Here is an 18925-nt window from a genome sequence, read left to right on the forward strand (position 1 = left end):
AAACTAGTTTGATTAGGTGCCACAACACTACGCTTAATCACCTTTGTTAAAATTTTATAAGGCATAGTACATAGACTTATGGGACGAAATTGGGTAAAGACTTCCGGCACCCATACCTTGGGTATGAGAACTAATAACATCTGATTCCAAAACAGATCCAACTCCTTCCCTGCAAAATCCTCTTGATTCATTTCAAAAATTGACGCCCCAACAACACTACATTGTTTTTGATAAAATTCAATATGAAATCCATCAATACCAGGAGATTTCAATGGAGCCATCTCAAACAGAGTCTATCGGATCTCATCATGAGTAATCTCCGAACAAAGAATCAGACTAAACTTCAACAATCTGTGGAAACTTACCCCTAATTGGAAAATTACCTAGAACGCTACCTTCCACGGCATACAGTGTAACACCCCATATCCGATCTGAACGTCAGGTCAGAGATACAAGATGTCATATTCATTGTCAGAGTAACTACAATAAAATACAACTCAATTTAACCACGAATACATGCTAATAATTAGATTACTCATTCAAAATATATTATACAATCATTTTCAGGTTTTATCCATGCTTACAAAAGCTCTTAAGATGACTTGGGATCAAATAAGAACTATTAGGTTGAAGTTGCGACTTCGGAGATTCCTTGTCACGGTGCAACTCACTAACTTGATATCGTCGTGACGTTAAAGGTCCAACATTGCGACGTGACCGTTTGTTTCCAAATGGTACAAATTTTAGGACACCTAAAAAAAAGTTTAAACACCTCAATTTCAACCAATTTAATGATATACCAAAAATCAAGATTCAAGTTAACATTATTGGCTCAAATCTTAGGTACATGTCATTTATTGAAAAAAACAAACTATACAAATATTCGAAACATGTTGCAGCGCGCGAACGACCAATGCTGTCATGTCGTGTGCCAATATAATGGATGGAAAATCAAGAAATAGATAAGTTCAGATTTTAATTTTGTATTTGACTCTTATTATTATTACAAGTTTAATTTTTAAAATTTAATCTTAACCCAAAAGTTTTAGACATCAACTTAATTATAATTTAACAAATTTAATTTATAATATTTGTACATTTTATTTTTTATTATATAAATCAAAACATTAACACTATTATTAATTTATTTCTGAACCGTTTAGTGTTTTTATTTATTTTTAATAGTATATATTGAAACATTGGATCCTATGTTCAAATAAAAATAAGAATAATATAATTTTTATTTAATAAAAACTCATAATAATAAGATAGTAAATTTTATTGTTTTAAGTTCACAAACTCCACACATACACACAATAAACATATTTTAACCAGAAATGTCAATAGCCTTGACATCAGGCTTTTTAACTTCCATTTTCGGAACAGTCACGGTCAGCACCCCATTTTCCATTGAAGCCTTAACTTGATCCATCTTAACATTTTCCGGCAACCTGAACCTCCTCATAAACTTGCCGCTGCTCCGTTCAAGGCGGTGCCACGTATCGTTCTTATCTTCTTTCTCCACGTTCCTTTCTCCACTTATCTGTAACACCCTGTCATCTTCTACCTCTACTTTCACTTCTTCTTTCTTAAGCCCCGGCACATCGGCTTTGAACACGTGAGCTTCCGGCGTTTCCCTCCAGTCAATCCGAGCGTCGACGAAGGCAGATGTTTCCGGTGACCGTGTTGAGACGGGGAAGTCCTTGAGTGGGTCCCAGAGGTCGAGAGAGAATGGGTCGAACACGTTGTTGCTGCGTCTGTTGCCGAAGAAGCTTGGAATCAAAGACATTTTTGAAAAACAGTGGGTAAGCTTGTGTTTGAATGCTTGCTGATCTTAAGTTTTGCTTGTCTGAGAATTGTAGGGGAGGTGAAATGGGTATTTATAGTAGTTTGTGGAGGATTCTAGCTTGGACAAGATTTTTCTATTTTTAGGCTTTAAATCATTGTGTAGAGCATGATCTTGAAGATTCTAATAATGATTAATATAAGTACTTTCTATTCTAGAACATTCTTGAATATTTTTATATTATTATGGGCTTTAATAGGGCAATAACTGTGTTGTACTTTTAACATATTTTGAGGTTTATGATTAAAAATAAATTTTAATTGGTTTATTCGGTTTAATTAAATAAATTATTAAAAGATTGTAAAAATTTTTAAAAAAAATATTAGTTTAATTGTTTTTTTTCTCGGTTCAACTATTTTATACAGGCTCACATGTCAACTGGTCCAATTCCTTATTTTGGGCTGATACCTCAATTAGTTCCTAATCTAGACAGTCCTATTCTAAAAACAGTGGCAAAGTCTCAAGCTCAACATAAAAGTATCAACAACTGTTGGCGTATTGTTTAGTTATACTACACTTCAAGGGAGAGAACTCAGATTTAAACCTTGAATGTGAGATTATTAGGTGGAGTATCACGAATCTAAAAAAAATTCATTATTATTAGACCTAAAAGGAACATACAAAATACTTTGGTTATACATAAAAAAAAAAAAAAAAGAAGAAGCTTAACTCAAAGTTGACCTATAAACTATACGATTTTTTTCACCTAAGGACTTAATTTGTTGGTCAAATATAGTGCTTAAGCTATTAATTTCATCTCATTTGTATGGCAACCAATAAGAATGTCCTAGAGACGTGTGGAACACGTATCATATTTTGAAATAAAATGAAACAATATAAGTGAGAAACCAAATTTGACTACATTTTTTTATGTAAGTGATAAAAACAATGTAGTTTGAGAGTTAATTTACATTTTCTTCATTTTGGTACCTAAATTTATTTTGTCCCAAATTGATATTTAAAGTATCGCTTTTCCGTATTTTGGTCTATTTTGTAACGGATGTTTAAAAAAACTATTAAGCAACAATGAAAAAGCACCACATGACACGTGGTAAATAGATTTATTTAAAATAAAACATTATTTAAATTTAAAAATAAAAAAATAAAAATTATAATATTAAATATTTAAATATTAAGAAATACTTTTCACTTTGATTGATTGTTGACCGGCATTGATTGACTACATGGCACTATTAGAGTATACCCCAACTCCTTTTTATTAAAGTATTATATATTGTATTGATTAAAATATAATATAAAATGTTTTTTATAAAATTTTGAATTTTTATAAAATTCTAAAATATATAATTATAAATTTTAAAAAATCAAAATAATGTTACAAATTGAAAATCGTTATAAAATTAAAAATATATTTAAATTTCAACTAATTGCAAAAAGAATGAAATTTAAATACCTTTTAGAATTCTAGAATTATATATTTTATAATTTTATAAAAAAATATTTTAAACCTTTTAATAATTTTACAAATTTTAATAAATTTTACAAATTTTTTGTAATAATATTATTAATTTTAACTAATTTCTTTTCAATTATCTTAATTTTTGTAATTTTTTATAATTTATATGTGTTTTTCTAGATTATATATTTTTATTTATTTTAATTTTTAATGTGTATATATATTTAATAAAAAATGTTTGTTTTAACATAAAAATGTCATGTGGCGCTTAGTGGTTGGCTATAAAAATTTTTTAATGCCCGTAAAAATGGATTAAAAATATAAGCGATATATAGTTTTAAGTACCAAATTGGAACAAAAAAATTAAAGTATCAAAGTGAGAAAATGAATACTTTAAGAGCCAAATTGCTAATTAAGGCTATTTTAAAATAAAATGAAACAAAATTTATAGTTTAGATATCGATTTTCACTTAAATAAGTGAGAAAAACAATATAATTTAAGAGTTAATTTTGCATTTCAACCTAAAACTTTAGTTTAATAGTAATTTTATTCCATGTTAAGAAAAATATAAGAAAAATTTATGGGAGAAATCAAGATATTCCTTTTTTTCGGTTTATGTTTGTCTTTAAGATTTGAATTTGAGTTTTTGAAAATGCAATGTGTATTATTATTGCAACCAATATTTATTGATAGGTCTGAAAATCTTGAGATATTCGGATCGATTCTACTTTCGGTAAATCATTAATTTAAAATTTGTTCTTATTTAAATTCTATTACATATATATAAGTTTAGATAAAATTATTTTAATTTAAGTTGGGTCATATTTTAATTTTTAATTTGTTGTTTTAATTTTTATTAATAATTTGTATTTGTAATTTTTTTTCTCTAAAAAAATGTGGGAGGAACAAATTAGTGGAGAGGAAGCTCAAATACTAATTCTTACAATTCTCAGCCTTCAAATTTTACATCAGTCCGCATACTCATGGAAAACAAAAGATGTGTTTGGTTTGTGGGAAAACGCAAGAAAATCTATTTATTTTCGTAGGATAAAACTGGAAAAACGGCTAATTGAAGGGTTAAATTACTATTTTTCCCTCACTCAAATAAAATATAAAGTAATACAACACAACAAAAATTTAAGAAGAACAAGAACTCTTCTCCGATTTAACCTCCTCAAAAACCTGAGATTAAAAAACCATCACCTCAGGTTTCTCTAATTCCCCCCCACCCCAAGAAAAAATCAAAACTTTAATTCTTCTTCCATTAACACCCAAATCCCAATGCTAAATTCTCTACAATCTGATAAAAAAGAAAATTCTTTGGGTTCAACCCAGCAATTCAATTTCTTCCTTATAGAAAACCCAGAAAAAAAGATTGCTTTTTAAAAAAAAATTAAATCCAATGAGAAGTTTATTTACGATCGGTTTAATAGCATCATGGTACGCCTCGAACATTGGGGTTTTGTTATTGAACAAGTTCTTGTTAAGTAATTATGGGTTCAAGTACCCAATTTTCCTCACCTTGTGCCATATGATGGCTTGTTCGTTGCTGAGTTATATTGCTATTGAATGGCTGAAAATAGCTCCGATGCAAAGGGTGAAGTCACGGTTGCAGATGATGAAGATATCAGCTTTGGGGTTCATCTTTTGTTTGTCGGTCGTCGGCGGGAATATTTCGCTTAGGTACCTTCCTGTGTCGTTTAATCAAGCTGTTGGTGCTACTACGCCGTTTTTCACGGCGGTTTTTGCGGTGGTTATGACTTCTAAAAGGGAAGGTTGGATTACGTATGTTACACTCGTGCCTGTTGTCGCTGGTGTTATCATTGCCAGTGGGGTAAGCCTTAAAATTTCAAATCTCAATATTTGTGTTATTATTTCATTAACTTTTAAGAGATTAAACATAATTTCTTCCCCTTTTAGAGGATTAAAATGTAATTTTATTAATTTTAATTTAATCACTTTTTAGGATTAATCCTTGCTTATCCCTAGAATTCGTCTCTAATTTGTGTTTAAATATGATGGATATTAAATTTATGATATTTACGTGAGTTTAAGAAACTCGACGTATTTATAGAGTAAGAGGGCACAGAGAAAATTCGGAGACAACTTAATATCGACACACTTTTTAAGCAGGGGCGAATCTAGACTATTAAAATGATAAAAAATTAATTTAATTCTTTAAAAATTGTAAAGATGTAGTCTATTAAAATGACAATATTGTATTTTTATTATCATAAAAATATATTATTTAATGTTGTCCCCAAATTCACTGTTTCTTCTCTACTGTTAAGGGTCTATTAACTCTCGAAGAACAACACTTTGAAAATAGATTGAATTTTATTGAACAATACTTGATGATAATCCTTGCCAGGGAGAACCATTGTTTCATCTGTTTGGATTTATGATGTGTATTGGTGCCACAGCAGCAAGAGCTCTTAAATCAGTGCTTCAAGGCCTTTTGCTGTCTTCTGAAGGGTAAGGGACCTGACATTTTTGGAGTTACCGTTGCTTTTGACTGTCTAAAACACTTTCTGATGGTAAAACCAATGCTAAACAAAGGGTATTTTGCTCTCGGAAATGCTTTTTTTGTCTTTATGAAATCTAATTTTGGGGTTTAAATTGATTAGGGAAAAGCTCAACTCCATGAACCTATTAATGTACATGGCACCTGTAGCTGTCATGGCCCTTTTCCCAGCAGCTCTTTACATGGAAAGAGGTGTAGTTGGCATCACCATTGCACTTGCAAGAGATGATTGGAAGTTCTTAATATATCTCCTCTTCAATTCAGCACTTGCTTATTTTGTCAACTTGGCCAATTTCTTGGTCACCAAGCATACCAGTCCCTTGACTCTCCAGGTAAAAAAAACAATCACTAGAGAATACGGTAAAATTATCATAGAGGCTCTTATATTAAAAGTCAGATTACATTTTAGCAAAAAAAAGTAAACAAATTAATCTCTATACATTCGATCAAAGAGAAAATAGGTCCATTAACACGTGGTATGTCACATGTACTTTGATGCTAACATAAATGGACCAATTTTAATAGTAGAAAATGATGATATCTTTAACAGAATGATCAGTTTGCTCTTTGATCTAATGTATATGGATTGATTTTCTCATTTTTTGAGTAGAGGAGTCAGAATGTAAATCGACTCCTAGTACGAGAGCTTCTATGGTACTTTTACCTTGCAAATACATACATTGTTGAATACGAGTAAATGCCTAATACAGATAAAATAAATTGTTTTTTACGAGCATTCAAGTTATTGTCGTTGTTGTAGGTGTTGGGAAACGCGAAAGGGGCGGTGGCCGTGGTTATATCGATCTTGATATTCAAAAATCCAGTATCAATTACCGGGATGCTTGGATACTCACTCACAGTGGCAGGGGTTATTCTTTATGCTGAAGCTAAAAAACGCAGTATGTAAGTAAAGGGACCATTAAGCAATAGGGATATATATATATGTATGTGGGTACAAATTCAACAAATATTATGTGTTTTTTAGTGTGGGATTAGGCTGTTGAGTGAAACAAAATTGAAGGAAGAATTTTGTAATTTTTGTTGAACCAATGTCTTCTTTTAGGGAGAATTTGGCAAAATTTGATTAGATATTTCTTCTTCTTTTCTTTTTAAATCAGCTGAATATTTATTTTTAAATCAAATAATTAAAAAATAAATCTCTTGAAATAAAAATAGAGAAATTAAATTTTAAAAACTTGAATAGTAGAGGGACTTGGGAAAGAATTAAACCAAAGAGCGACTTAGTCGTTGGTTCCCGCCAATAGATGTAACAAATGGGTAGGATCGGGCCTGTCGTTGATCCCTTAGACCGAGTTTTATTGGTTTCGGTCCAACCAGTCAAACTATCAATTTTTGTCGGTTCAATTAGAAATAAAGGATTCGTAAATTAAGTAATTTAATTTTTATTTTCGATTCAATTAGTTCGATCAATTGATCTGATTTAATTTAAACGATATTGATTATAAAAAATAAATATAACTAAAATTTAAAATTCTAAAGGCATAATAATAAACTTAGTTTATAATATTTATATTTTTTTGTCAATTTGATCCTTAATTATTTTTAAAGCTAAATTTGACCTTCAACCTTTTAAAAGAGTTAAATTTGACTATCAACCTTTCAAAAATAGTCGAATTGCTATTTTTTATCGTAAATACTAACTAAAATGTTAAAGTTTTAAACATAATAACCCGTATGACAATCCACATGTACTTTATAATAATTTGTATTTGAATTTTTATGAATTATGTATATATTTTAATTTTGGATATTTTTACAACTTTTAAATAATTTATTGATATAACATATAAGACAAATAATGTCATATCAACATGAAGTAAGCCACTAAAAATTAATGTTTTAATTAGTATTTCTATTAAAAGATGGATTTACTCTTTTAAATAGTTAATAATGGTTAAATTAATAAAAGTGTAAACGCTTGAGGGTTAAATTTAAAATTATAAAAGTTTGAATATGAGATTTTACATTGGTCAAAATTTGAGTATTAGACCTTTTAGTTTGTGCAAATCATTAATTTAGTGCTTGTACTTTAATTTGATCACTTTTAGTCCCTGTACTTTTTAAAATTTGAAATTTTAGTCTTGACCAAATGGTAGCTGTTTAGTGTTAATGCAAACGAAGGACTAAAAAGTTAAAATTCTAAAAATAGAGAGACACAATACAAATAAGATGCTAAGGATACGTAAATAGCAACAACGAAAAACATGAAAAAAACAGACAGCCCCATATATAATCTTATAAAACACTCCGAACACTAATGTTCTTCGTCTTCTTCATTTCGCTTCTTTCTGATTCAACGGCACAGTCCCCACCGCCGTCTTATACGTATACCATTTCGCTATCCCGATGAAAACCCCAAAGTTCGCCACACTTAAACCAGCCAACAACCAAAAAAAGTAATCAATATGGCCATGATTCAAATTATCCGGTATCCACCCCAGTTTCCCATCTTTAGCCGTAATACTAGTAACAATAGTAACCAACAATGAACTCAAATAACTACCGGCAGCCACGGTGGTTAACGACAACGCCGAACAAAAACTCCTCATGGCATCCGGTGCTTGTTCATAAAAGAACTCCAATTGTCCAATAAAGGTAAAAACCTCAGCACACCCAATGAGGAAATACTGCGGGACTTGCCAGAAAATCGTCAATGGCATCTCTTTTACGTCGTAATAGTTATGTTTTTTCACTATTTTAAGCCGTTCTTGTTCTAAGATAGCGGCGGCTACCATGGCGAAGATTGATATGAAGAGTCCGATTCCCATTCGTTGAAGTTGGGTTAATCCGTTTTTCTGGCCGGTGAATTTTCGGGTCGTCGGGACGATGATTCGGTCGTAGATTGGTACCCAGAAAATGACACTGAGGGTGTCGAAGATTGAAAGTGAGGCTGGTGGGATATGGAAGTTGGAGTGGGCTACGCGAGTGTCCATTCTTTCGCCTTGTAAGGTGAATAAACTGCTCATTTGGCTGTATACGGCGGCAAAGATGATGCCGGAAGCCCATATGGGGAGTAATCGGATTATAGCTTTGAGTTCTTCGACTTGTGTGACGGTGCAAAGTCGCCATGGATTAATGCCTTTTAATTGGTCTGTTTGAGTTTCCACTGCTGCTTTGTCGAAGAAACTGAAAAATTGCAGCCATAGTGAGAGTCTAATTAAAAATTTCAAAATTTTTTTGAACTTAATTATAATTTAAAAAAATTGTTTGGGTCTTAGAAAAAAGTTTCCAAAATTTTGGCGCAGAAGCCTCCCTTGCTGCCTTCCATTACCATCAGTCCATGGTCAGCCACGGTACCGCCAGACTTGTATAATTAGAATGGGATAATATAAGTTTTTGGCTCTTTAGCAATTAGGTCCATTTTGGAACCAATATTTTTTTTGGGTCCACTTTTGTTTTTGAACTTGTCAACTAGATCCATTTTTGTCTATGAACTTAGATTTTGTCGACATTTGATGATATGGCCAACATTATTGAAATATGACCAGATTGGACAAATTGAGAACTAATTGATATAAAGGTCCAAACAAAGGAGTTCAACCGGTTGACTCAAAAACGGCTTGAAATTGATAAAAATCGAAAATCGAAAAGAATAAACAATTAAATTAGTTAAATGAATTTTAATTATTTATTTAATTATTGTTGATTCGATAGTCGAAGCAAACAAACTGGTTGAATCAGGAATCGTTAGGGTAACCAGTTCAACCATCAATTATTAAAACACTAAATGCGACACTCTGATGATGTGGTATAATATCAGAGTGTCATATGATTAAATTTTTAGTTTTCAAGTTCATGGACCAAAATAGACTTAGTTGCCAAGTTCAAGTGCAAAAGTGGACCAAAAAAGGTACATGTACTAAAGTGAACCTAGTTGCTAAGTTGAGGGACCAAAAATCATATTATCCCAATTAGAATATCAATTATTTTCGGGTTAATTCATGAAATGTGCTCAAACTATCGTCTAGAATTTAAATTGATCACTAAACTTCAAAAAGTGTCATAGAGGCTCTTGTATTAGGAGTTGGATTGCATTTTACCCTCTCTACTAAAAATTGAGCAAATTAGTCTTTTGAAGTTATATCAAAGAGCAAATTGATCATTGAGTTAAAAATTCAATCCGTTTCTACTATTAAAAACTGATCATTATATGTTAGCATGAGATACACGTGATACTGTCTGATTATTCCATTGACACACCAGATTTAACAGTATAAATAGATGAAATTTTTAATAGAAATGACAAATTTACTTTTTGATTTAAATTATAGGAATTAATTTACCTATTTTCTTAGTAGAAAGAGTAAAAATGCAATCTGAGTAATGTTAGTTGCAAATTCACAATGTAATGAATGATGATTTAAAAGCTTAAAAAGCTGACCTAAGATCATCGGTATGGTCAATCTTGCGGCTTCCTTTGATATTAGACTCTGCATCTGCTTTTTCATACAAAAGAGACTTATCAGCAGGCACTGCAACATTATATTTCCTAATGGATGCTACCAAAACCTGACATAGACGTGTTAGAGGGCTGCCACCGGGTATTTGGTTCCGATATAAACGAGTGCCCGCAAAGAAAAACCCGACAGCTATAGCCATGGCTATAGCCGGGATGCCGAAACCCCATCCCCAACTCACATTGGTTTGAACCCATACCAACACAGATGCTGCAATGAGTGCACCAATGTTTATTGAGAAATAGAACCAATTGAAAAATGAACTCTTGTGTATCTTCTCCCTTTCGTCCGTGTCGTCGAACTGATCGGCCCCGTATGACGAAACACATGGTTTAATCCCTCCCGTTCCTAGCGCTATTAGGTACAGCGCTAGAAATGTAATGGTGCTTTGCCTATCGGTCGGGTTGCAATTATCTTTCGAATAACAAAATGGCTTCATGCCATCGACCGATGCAGACATTGCTAAAAGTGTCATTCCCTATATCAATATTATCTCAGTGAGGGACTATAAAAGCAAAAGAATTATGGAGGTTCTTATATTAGGAGTCGGATTGTATTCTGCCTCATTTTTTTACAAAATGGGTAAATTAGTCATTGTACATTAAATTAAAGAGTAAACTCGTCCTTCTATTAAAATTTCCATCCATTTTTACTGTTAAAAACTGGTCTCTATACGTCATAATGAGGTGCACGTGTAACTTTCTGGTTATTTTGTCAATCAAGTCGGTTTTTGACAGTAGAAATAGAAAGAACTATATTGCTTTTTGATCCAACGTATGTACAAGGACTAATTTGTTATTTTTTGAGTAAAAGGGGTAAAATGCAATTCGTCTTTTAATATAAGGGTCTCCATGGTACTTTTATAAGACTATAAACTTCGTATATTGCTTGGGCTCGAAGTATACTTACAATGATATAGATGATTGAGAAACAAGCAATTGTCCAATATCTTCCTAGATAAGAATCAGCTAGAAATGCACCAATCAATGGAGTAATGTAACATGTTCCACCCCAGTTCTGGTTATTTTTTGAAGCGGTTGCACTATGCTGGTTTAATTGATGCTTGAAATAAAGCACTAAATTGGTGCTCATCCCATAGTATGCCAATCTTTCACAACCTTCATTACCTGTTTGATAAAAGGCCAAGGTGAAACATCAAAATCTCTTATCTTTTAATTATTAATTTCAAGTTCGTTTAATGGCTTCCGTTTTGATTACCTATGATATAGGGACAAGCTCTCCAGGTTCCAGTTGTCTTCTTATTAGCTGGATTTCCTTTGTAATCCACTGTCCCATCTTTGGTATATATATCATCTTCTTCCATTTGTCAAAGCCTGAAACTGTGAAAACTTGGATCAAGATAGTGTTCACATGCTATAATACTTCAGGACACAAAAGAATAATATGAACATGTTATGGATGAGCGTCTTGAAATCGAAAAACAGACACAAATATACAAGTTCTAGGTCTACATGTTATAATCTCTACATTCTTAGTCTAGTTGAGGCTGCCAAACTTTTGCATAAACATGATATGAATGAGTGACTCAAAATACCTTGAGACACAAAAGAATAACATGAACATGATATGGATGACTGTCTTGAAATAAAAAAACACGACACGAATACACGCTAGGTTTACATGCTATAGTCTATACACACTCCTAGTCTAGTGTAGGCATGGACGAGTGTCTCAAAATAACTTGGGACACAAAAGAATAACATTAACATGATATGAACTGACACAAATATACGAATTGCTAGGTCTACATGCTATAGTATGTGCACTCCTGGTCTAGTTTAAGCTGACAAACTTTAGCATAAAGATCAAAAAGATGACTTTGGGTTGCATTGAATCATGTTTTAACAGTGTATTGCTCCAAGAATTTTCAAAAACAGCACTGAAAGATTGTATTGAAATGAATGGATTTTCCAGGTTGAAGAAAATAAAAAGAAAATTGATGCATGAGAGAAAAGGAATATTGGGTTTGTTTTGGTATACCTTAAGCTTCAAGTAACAAGTGGATCAACAATGGTTTTCCGGCAAAATAAAATTGAGAGTTGAAGGAGATGATGGCTTTGGTTTCCACAAAGGGAGAGCGATGAGTTTCATCAAAGGTATTGTCTTTACACTCTTATATATGCTTCCAAAAATCCAAAAAAAACCATAACTTGTGTTGCTTCTTCCTCTTTAATTTCATTAAAAATGTGTGATTATTTATTTTTTCTGTTTTTAATGCCTTTCCCTTCTTACATCACCTTGATGTCCACGAGACGTTTCTTCATTTTTTTTATATCAAGGGTCAAAGCAATATTTAGTCCCTAAATTTGAGAATCTTTTTCAATTGGTCCTTAAATTTTTTTGGTCCAATTTAGTCTGGAAACTTAACAATTTTTCTCAATTTGGTCTTTAAACTTAGATTTCTTATTGAAATTTCTATAAAATCTAAGAACATAGAAAAAATATTAAAAGTTTATATTTTTTATAAAAACATTCTAGACGATGATGTGGCAAAATTCAAGTTTTGGGACCAAATTAAAAAAGTTGTCAAATTCCAAGACTAATATGGATAAAAAAAGCTTAGAGATAAAATTCAGAAAATTGTCAAGTTCAGATCTCTTATATCAAATATAGATTAATACTATCATATGATAAAAAGGGTGAAAATACTTAAGAGATCTCAGATATTATAAGGATTGAAAAATTTAGTTCCTATATTATTAAAAGAATCAAACAAGTCTAAATTATAATAGAGTTAACAATTACTATATAAAATATATTGAAAATTATTAATTTTAGTTGCAATTCAATTCTTAACAAAAGATTCATTTACAAAACTATAAAAACTTTAAAATATTAACTGCGTACACTATTATAAGTATTAACTCTATTTCAGTTTAGCTTTATTTAATTTTTTAATGATATCGTGATTAAATTAATCTATTTAATTGTTATAATAAACGTTGATAATAACGGTAGAACGATCGCAAAGCAATAAAAAAAGAAAAAAAAAAGAACACACAGATTGTACGTGAAAACCCTTTCGGGAAAAAAACCACGGCAGAGGAGAAGAAATTCACTAATATGTTGACAAATGAATGATACAATAAGAGTTTCAACTATATCTATTTAAGGGTTGGAAAACCTTATTCTAATCAAAGTCAAATAGTAGAAATATAGTTTTATACCTTACTCTACGACCCTCGGCCTCTTGTCCCCGAGATTCCCTTATTTCTTCAACAGAGGGATAAAAAAGTTTATTAATTTTCATGAAGCATCATTGGTCGAATATTAAAACATGTATTTGGGTTGACTCTAAAAACAAATAGTAATGTGAACAAAAGTGCAGTCTGAAGCCTTTTGGTTTGAACTTGTTGTCCAAAAAAGGACAAGCTCGATGATATATACAAAACTTCTAATCAAAGCAACCAGTTCATTTGATGTTAATTAATTAGTTTCTTAATGATGTGTTTATCATTTAATATGAATGCTATATTTGCTTTCACACCTGCGTTAATGCCAATAATTTCGGACATAATTTAAAAACATGACATATTCGACAAATTTAAACACCATTAATACAGATTTTAGTACATGATTATTGTCTTGTAATATTTTGTCTAGCTAGGCCAAGTCTTTTTCAAGAATAACTTGTGAAGCTAATGCTTTGATCATGATGTTTATAAGATTAAACCCTCTTTTGAGACATGAAATGATGGTATTTGCTAGGAACCCTTCTCTAAGCTTAAGGGTGAAAATGAAAAATAAAATTTTAAAGGGATTAAAGAGTAATTTTATTATTATATTAACTTTAATTTCATAAATTTTGAAGAGATTAAAGGAAATATTTAAGGGGGACCCAAAAATGCATAAGCTCAGGAGTGGATTTAAGGGGGCCCAGAAATGGAAATCATGCGATTCAGTCCTTTCAAATAATAAAAATTTAAGTTAATATATGGTAAAATTGTACTTTGGCTCTTTCAAAATGAAAAATATATATATATTTAGTCCCTCCAAAATTGATATTTTAACAAATTTATAATTCAATTTTGATCCCCACTGTAAAATTTTCTGGATTCACCCCTGTATAGCTAAAAAAAGATTATAGTTTATCTATGAATTGGATGAAGCAATGAGACTAGAATATTTAACTTTCATTACAAGGTAAATGGGTTAGTATTTCACTTTGACAATTTTTGCAGTTCTACTTTTTTTATGTACCAAAATGTTGTCAAAATTGATATGTTCAAAATTTACAGTAACTGAAATTTTGCTACATTGATTCATGGATGGAGGAAGTTTCAGCTTTTTCTATGGTGTAAATGTTGAGCATAGCTTCTAGACATGCTGGAATTGTGTAAAATCGCCTCATTTTGACACTGCATTGCTAGCATTTCCCTCAGGCTTGGTTGGTTTCACTTCGGATTCTGTCGGCTTCGATGTTTCCACGGCAATGTTATGGTCGTTTGCTTTGTGATTATCCTCCTTCTTTGCCGCTTTCTCCTGCTGAAGTTGATAAGCCAGAGTTGGCCTTAGCTTCGGTTAATCTTTCAGTTTCGTGTTTAGTATCTTCAACAGATCGTGTACTAGCTGCCCCAGTGGCCTGTTCCACGACAGGCATGGCCTTTTCTCTACTTAATATTTGGGACTCTCCTTTAGTATCACGAGCATGGACATAGATGACCCCTGTTGAACATTTGGTAAGTCTATGTTAGACTACCACATACCACATACTTGCGCTAAGTTACAGAGAATTCATTTTTTCTCTAAGGTACCCATGTTTGACACTGGTGTCTGAGAGGCTTATATCAAACATAGACCGAGTGTCTAGATTTACCTTGGAGTCCAAGTAACATAGCATACAGAATGTTTCTATACTTGTATATGACCCCAAGACCTTTAAATGTATTACTGACCTTGAATGTTTCGAGACTGCTATTACTGGATGACTGATCTATTGAATTCACAACCAGCTTCCATTCATTTCGGGTTTTCTTGTGGTTGCTCAACATCTAATAGAGGTATTTCATTGTCCAGGATATTTTCTGCTATTACTGACCTTGGAGATGAAAATTTGTTTTCAGGAACTTGTTCAATCAACAATCTTTGATTTAGAGCCATCACAATTGGATCGTCAAATCTTTGTTTCGATCCAGAATCGTTGTTCTCTATCAACTTCTCTCTACTTTGAATTGCATTCGGTGCATCCCCAGGTTGGCATTTCTCCATCTTTTTAGATTCCAAAGGTGTTTTAGATTCATATGATTTCGAGTCTGAAACACTAGAAGCTCTTTGAGTTATTGGTTTTACGTTCAATTCTTCCATAGGCTTCTGATGAGAAGCATTTGGCTCATCGGGTTTCGTCTTTAAACCTTAAAGGTCTACTTTGACTCCCCACAATTCACTGTCGGAATGGATGTCCCCATCAACATCACTATCATCATACGTAACTGACTCACCATCAATGGATGAACCTGTTGTTGTTAATGGAGGTGAACCAACTTCTGAGACCTCAACTTGCAAATCAGAAGCTACGGAACAAGTTGAAGTAGGACGATGTCGATTATATGTACCGTAAAACAAATTGAACTCCGGCCTAGGCCTTTCAGCTGGAGATGGATTGAAATCATAGGGAAGTGTATGTAGAGTTTTCCCCTTAGGGGGAACTAAAAGATTAAGGCTCTTTTGCATTTGATCCCTACATATCTCGGGAGACTTACTCGTTTGATGTAAGACCGGTTCCGTGTCTTCAGATGAAGATGTGTAGCATGAATCATTGATGTTTATAGAATCCATCTCCATTTTGACATCATGAGGAGAGCCCATTGCTATTTCTCTAATCATTTCGTGTTTCCCTTCCAATGAATTCGTTGCATTTTCATGATTGGACTCATCTAGTTCAACGATATCAACATCACTTACTGTACTAGAGAAATTATGATGGTGATCACCCCCTTTATCTGATTGCCATTTGAATCTAGGATCTGTTGGCTCCTCCACAAGACTTCTTTGAGTACTATAATAATGATTAAAGTGAGCATCATTCGAGTCTTGGGTCAACCATGTTCTGCGACAGAAGCTTTCGTGTCTGCAGAAAAGCATTTCCTTTTGGTTGACTGTCATGAATTCTTGATGGAAACTATCTCCCGCAAGATTCGGTTTCTCTTCGTGTGGATTATAACGTAAGTCAAATGGATTATTTTTAGGTACCCAGATTGAAGGTGCAGAACCCGGCATCTGTAATATTTCTTCGTATGGCTCATTCGTACCACCGAGAAGGTCGCTTTTAGCGGTCATAACAGGAGCCAAATGACTAGGGAGAATAGCATCTTTGTTCATCAAGTTTTTATCGACCGCCATTTTGAACAAATTCCTTGCTCTACGTTTCACCATTAAACTTTCAAGCCTTTGGTTTCTCTCTGATTCCAAAGTGCCGAGAATCATAACATTCTCCCGATCATGTTTGGTCCATTCAATCCCCTTTTTCCTGTCATCGTTCTCCTCCTCCCCTTCTTGGATACTTTCAACCTCTGCCCGACCACCACCACCATTAGAACCATCAAGCACTCGATCATTTCGAGTCTCGACACCGGATACATCCCCTCCACATTCTGTACTAATCCTCGTTTTCTAATCTAAAACCAACTTCGAATTCTCATCCAACAAATTAGCATTATTACTACACAAACTACCATAAGGACTTCTAGGAGAAAACTTGTTCATGTCCTCATTTTCTTTCCTATCCCATTCTAAAACTTCCATTCGAGCATTTCGTCGAACACTTTTCAATGTTTTTAATGAAGGACCATTTGATCTACTTACATCAACATATGACTTCTTCTCATTGTTTTTTCTCTTAGCTTTCAAATAAAATCTAATAACAGCATAAGCACACACAATAACAGGACAAGAACACATCAAATAGTAAAAGCCAACAGGAAAACATATATACAGGGATGAAACAAAGACAATAAAACCAGACACAAGTGGATACTTTCTTACATATCTATAACAACAACTTCCATAGAAGATGTTGAATACCCTTTGAATCAATACTCATTCTGGGTCTTCTTCTTCTTCTTCTTCTTTTTTTTTTTTAAATTCCTAAGTAAAATCTATGTGACATGCATTTGAGACATAATGATAGAACATTGATTTTCATTTTGGTTTAGTTAAAACAGGGGAAATTAATGTAAGAGAAAAGTGAATGGATGTTGGGTTTAATTCTTTGTTTTTAAGAAATTTTAATTTTTGGTGGATAGTTTTTGCTGGATTCCTGTAATTTAGGATTTCCTCTGCCATTTTTTTAGTGATTAATTTTGCTTGGGATAATACGTGACAAATAAAAAATTGGTAATTGAAGTGGGGGTTAATAATGAAGTCTATTCTGGTTAAATTTTATAAGATGATCCATTAAGGATAGAAATTGGGTTACATAGCAAGAGGCCCAAAAGCTAACAACTAAAATAAAATAGTCGAAATCATTTTTTTAAAAATTGAAAATAAAATGAAAGTCGCCACCGATCTTTTATTAAGGTGTGACCGGTTCACCATTAAAATGGTTTTGGTCTGCGAAATTTGAGAAAATAAGTTCGAGAGTCGGTTACGTACGAGGAAGGATTAGCACCCTCGTAACGCCCAAATTTGGTACCGAATTGATTGTTTAATGTCTTAGTGTCGAAACTTTGAAAAGATTTTAAAATACGATCCTTTGATGAGAAAACTTGAATAAACTAAATTGAATGATAAGACGCACTTATTTCGCAGAAATAAATTGCCATACTCAGTGAGTTAGGGTACAACAATTCAATTTTCGAAATTAAATTTGTCCCTTTCTTAAGAAAATCATGTGTTTAATGAAGGCTACTTGATTGTTTAAGTCAATCGAGAAACCAGAATCCAGTAAGTTAGGGTTCAATTTCTCAAAATTCCTAAACCTCAAATATTGCCTTTATTTTAAAATCGGGACAACAAAATGTCGTATCCAGTAAGTTAGGATCCAACATTTTGTAATCTTAAGAATTTTATTTTAACAATCCTATGGTTTTAACAAAATGAACACTTGATGATCTAAATTCATCGAGAAAGATTGAAGCCCAATAAGTTAGGGCACAATTCTCTCGGGAGCTTATGAACACGACGCTTTTTTAGGAACTTTGAAATAAAACAATTATAATGCTTTAATGAAATGCGATTCTTACAAATAGAACATAATTGAATAGCAATACATGTAATGTAAAAGATAAATAACTATCTAAATTTAAACTAGAAGCAATCAAGCAAGTAATAAGCTAATACAAACATTCTTTAATCATGTTATACAAACATCCATATTAATAATTAAGCAACCTAAAATTAATAATCAATAAATAAAAACTTCAAACAATGAGAAAAAGAAAAAGAAAAATATAGTAACAATGAATAAGATGAATATTTGATACAACTTTGGTAATTGAACCAAAAACAAATAAAAGGTTTGAATAAATAAAGGAAATAAAATAAAAGTGAATAACATAAAATTAGTACTTACATTTTGATTTATAAAAAAAGTAAAATCTAGTATAAATAATCATACATACATAGTAATAATGTACAAAAGTTAAATAAATGAAATAAAATAACAAATTTAAAAGAAATAAGGTTTCTATGCATAAAAAAT

The 18925-nt window shown here is 32.1% G+C and overlaps 4 protein-coding genes across 5 annotated transcripts; 1 reads left to right on the forward strand and 3 right to left on the reverse strand.

The window, feature by feature from the left end:
- Positions 1-1223: 1223 nt before the first annotated feature.
- On the reverse strand, positions 1224-1934 carry LOC105789986 (17.3 kDa class I heat shock protein). The gene has a single exon (XM_012617348.2). The coding sequence runs from the start codon at positions 1787-1789 to the stop codon at positions 1328-1330; it is 462 nt and encodes a 153-aa protein (XP_012472802.1). The 5' UTR covers positions 1790-1934; the 3' UTR covers positions 1224-1327.
- A 2409-nt stretch (positions 1935-4343) lies between these two features.
- LOC105789987 (probable sugar phosphate/phosphate translocator At3g11320) lies at positions 4344-6879 on the forward strand. Its single transcript, XM_012617349.2, has 4 exons — positions 4344-5098; positions 5636-5739; positions 5892-6120; positions 6549-6879. Exons 1-4 carry the CDS (start codon positions 4667-4669, stop codon positions 6693-6695), a joined length of 912 nt encoding a protein of 303 aa, XP_012472803.2. The 5' UTR covers positions 4344-4666; the 3' UTR covers positions 6696-6879.
- Positions 6880-7908: 1029 nt separating this feature from the next.
- Positions 7909-12367, reverse strand: LOC105789988 (protein NRT1/ PTR FAMILY 8.1). Of its 2 annotated transcripts, none has more exons than XM_012617350.2 (5): positions 12268-12367; positions 11485-11606; positions 11176-11393; positions 10191-10744; positions 7909-8935 (listed from the first exon to the last, which is right to left on the reverse strand). In XM_012617350.2, the coding sequence occupies exons 2-5, from the start codon at positions 11588-11590 to the stop codon at positions 8083-8085; spliced, it is 1731 nt and encodes a 576-aa protein (XP_012472804.1). In that variant the 5' UTR covers positions 11591-11606; positions 12268-12367; the 3' UTR covers positions 7909-8082. The 2 variants fall into 2 exon arrangements, with proteins under 2 accessions (XP_012472804.1, XP_012472805.1); XM_012617351.2 differs by having other exon boundaries at positions 11485-11600; positions 12268-12353.
- Positions 12368-15639: 3272 nt separating this feature from the next.
- On the reverse strand, positions 15640-17184 carry LOC105793044 (uncharacterized). Its single transcript, XM_052634382.1, has 2 exons — positions 16959-17184; positions 15640-16877 (listed from the first exon to the last, which is right to left on the reverse strand). Exons 1-2 carry the CDS (start codon positions 17182-17184, stop codon positions 15640-15642), a joined length of 1464 nt encoding a protein of 487 aa, XP_052490342.1.
- Positions 17185-18925: the final 1741 nt, after the last annotated feature.

The sequence above is a fragment of the Gossypium raimondii genome, chromosome 8 (genome assembly GCF_025698545.1).
Source record: "Gossypium raimondii isolate GPD5lz chromosome 8, ASM2569854v1, whole genome shotgun sequence".
In the NCBI taxonomy this organism is placed as follows: domain Eukaryota; kingdom Viridiplantae; phylum Streptophyta; class Magnoliopsida; order Malvales; family Malvaceae; genus Gossypium; species Gossypium raimondii.

What these genes read in the sequence shown, in the direction of transcription:
- LOC105789988 (XM_012617350.2), bottom strand. Translation starts at nt 11,590, where the DNA reads ATGGAAGAAGATGATATATATACCAAAGATGGGACAGTGGATTACAAA. An exon ending in AGCTTGTCCCTATATCATAG is followed by an intron (nt 11,394 to 11,484) that starts GTAATCAAAACG and finishes TTTATCAAACAG; the next exon opens with GTAATGAAGGTTGTGAAAGA. An exon ending in GACCATACCGATGATCTTAG is followed by an intron (nt 8,936 to 10,190) that starts GTCAGCTTTTTA and finishes GCAATTTTTCAG; the next exon opens with TTTCTTCGACAAAGCAGCAG.
- LOC105789986 (XM_012617348.2), bottom strand. Translation starts at nt 1,789, where the DNA reads ATGTCTTTGATTCCAAGCTTCTTCGGCAACAGACGCAGCAACAACGTG.
- LOC105789987 (XM_012617349.2), top strand. Translation starts at nt 4,667, where the DNA reads ATGAGAAGTTTATTTACGATCGGTTTAATAGCATCATGGTACGCCTCG. An exon ending in GTGTTATCATTGCCAGTGGG is followed by an intron (nt 5,099 to 5,635) that starts GTAAGCCTTAAA and finishes AATCCTTGCCAG; the next exon opens with GGAGAACCATTGTTTCATCT. An exon ending in CTTTTGCTGTCTTCTGAAGG is followed by an intron (nt 5,740 to 5,891) that starts GTAAGGGACCTG and finishes TAAATTGATTAG; the next exon opens with GGAAAAGCTCAACTCCATGA.
- LOC105793044 (XM_052634382.1), bottom strand. Translation starts at nt 17,184, where the DNA reads ATGTGTTCTTGTCCTGTTATTGTGTGTGCTTATGCTGTTATTAGATTT. An exon ending in TTCTCCTAGAAGTCCTTATG is followed by an intron (nt 16,878 to 16,958) that starts GTAGTTTGTGTA and finishes GGATTAGTACAG; the next exon opens with AATGTGGAGGGGATGTATCC.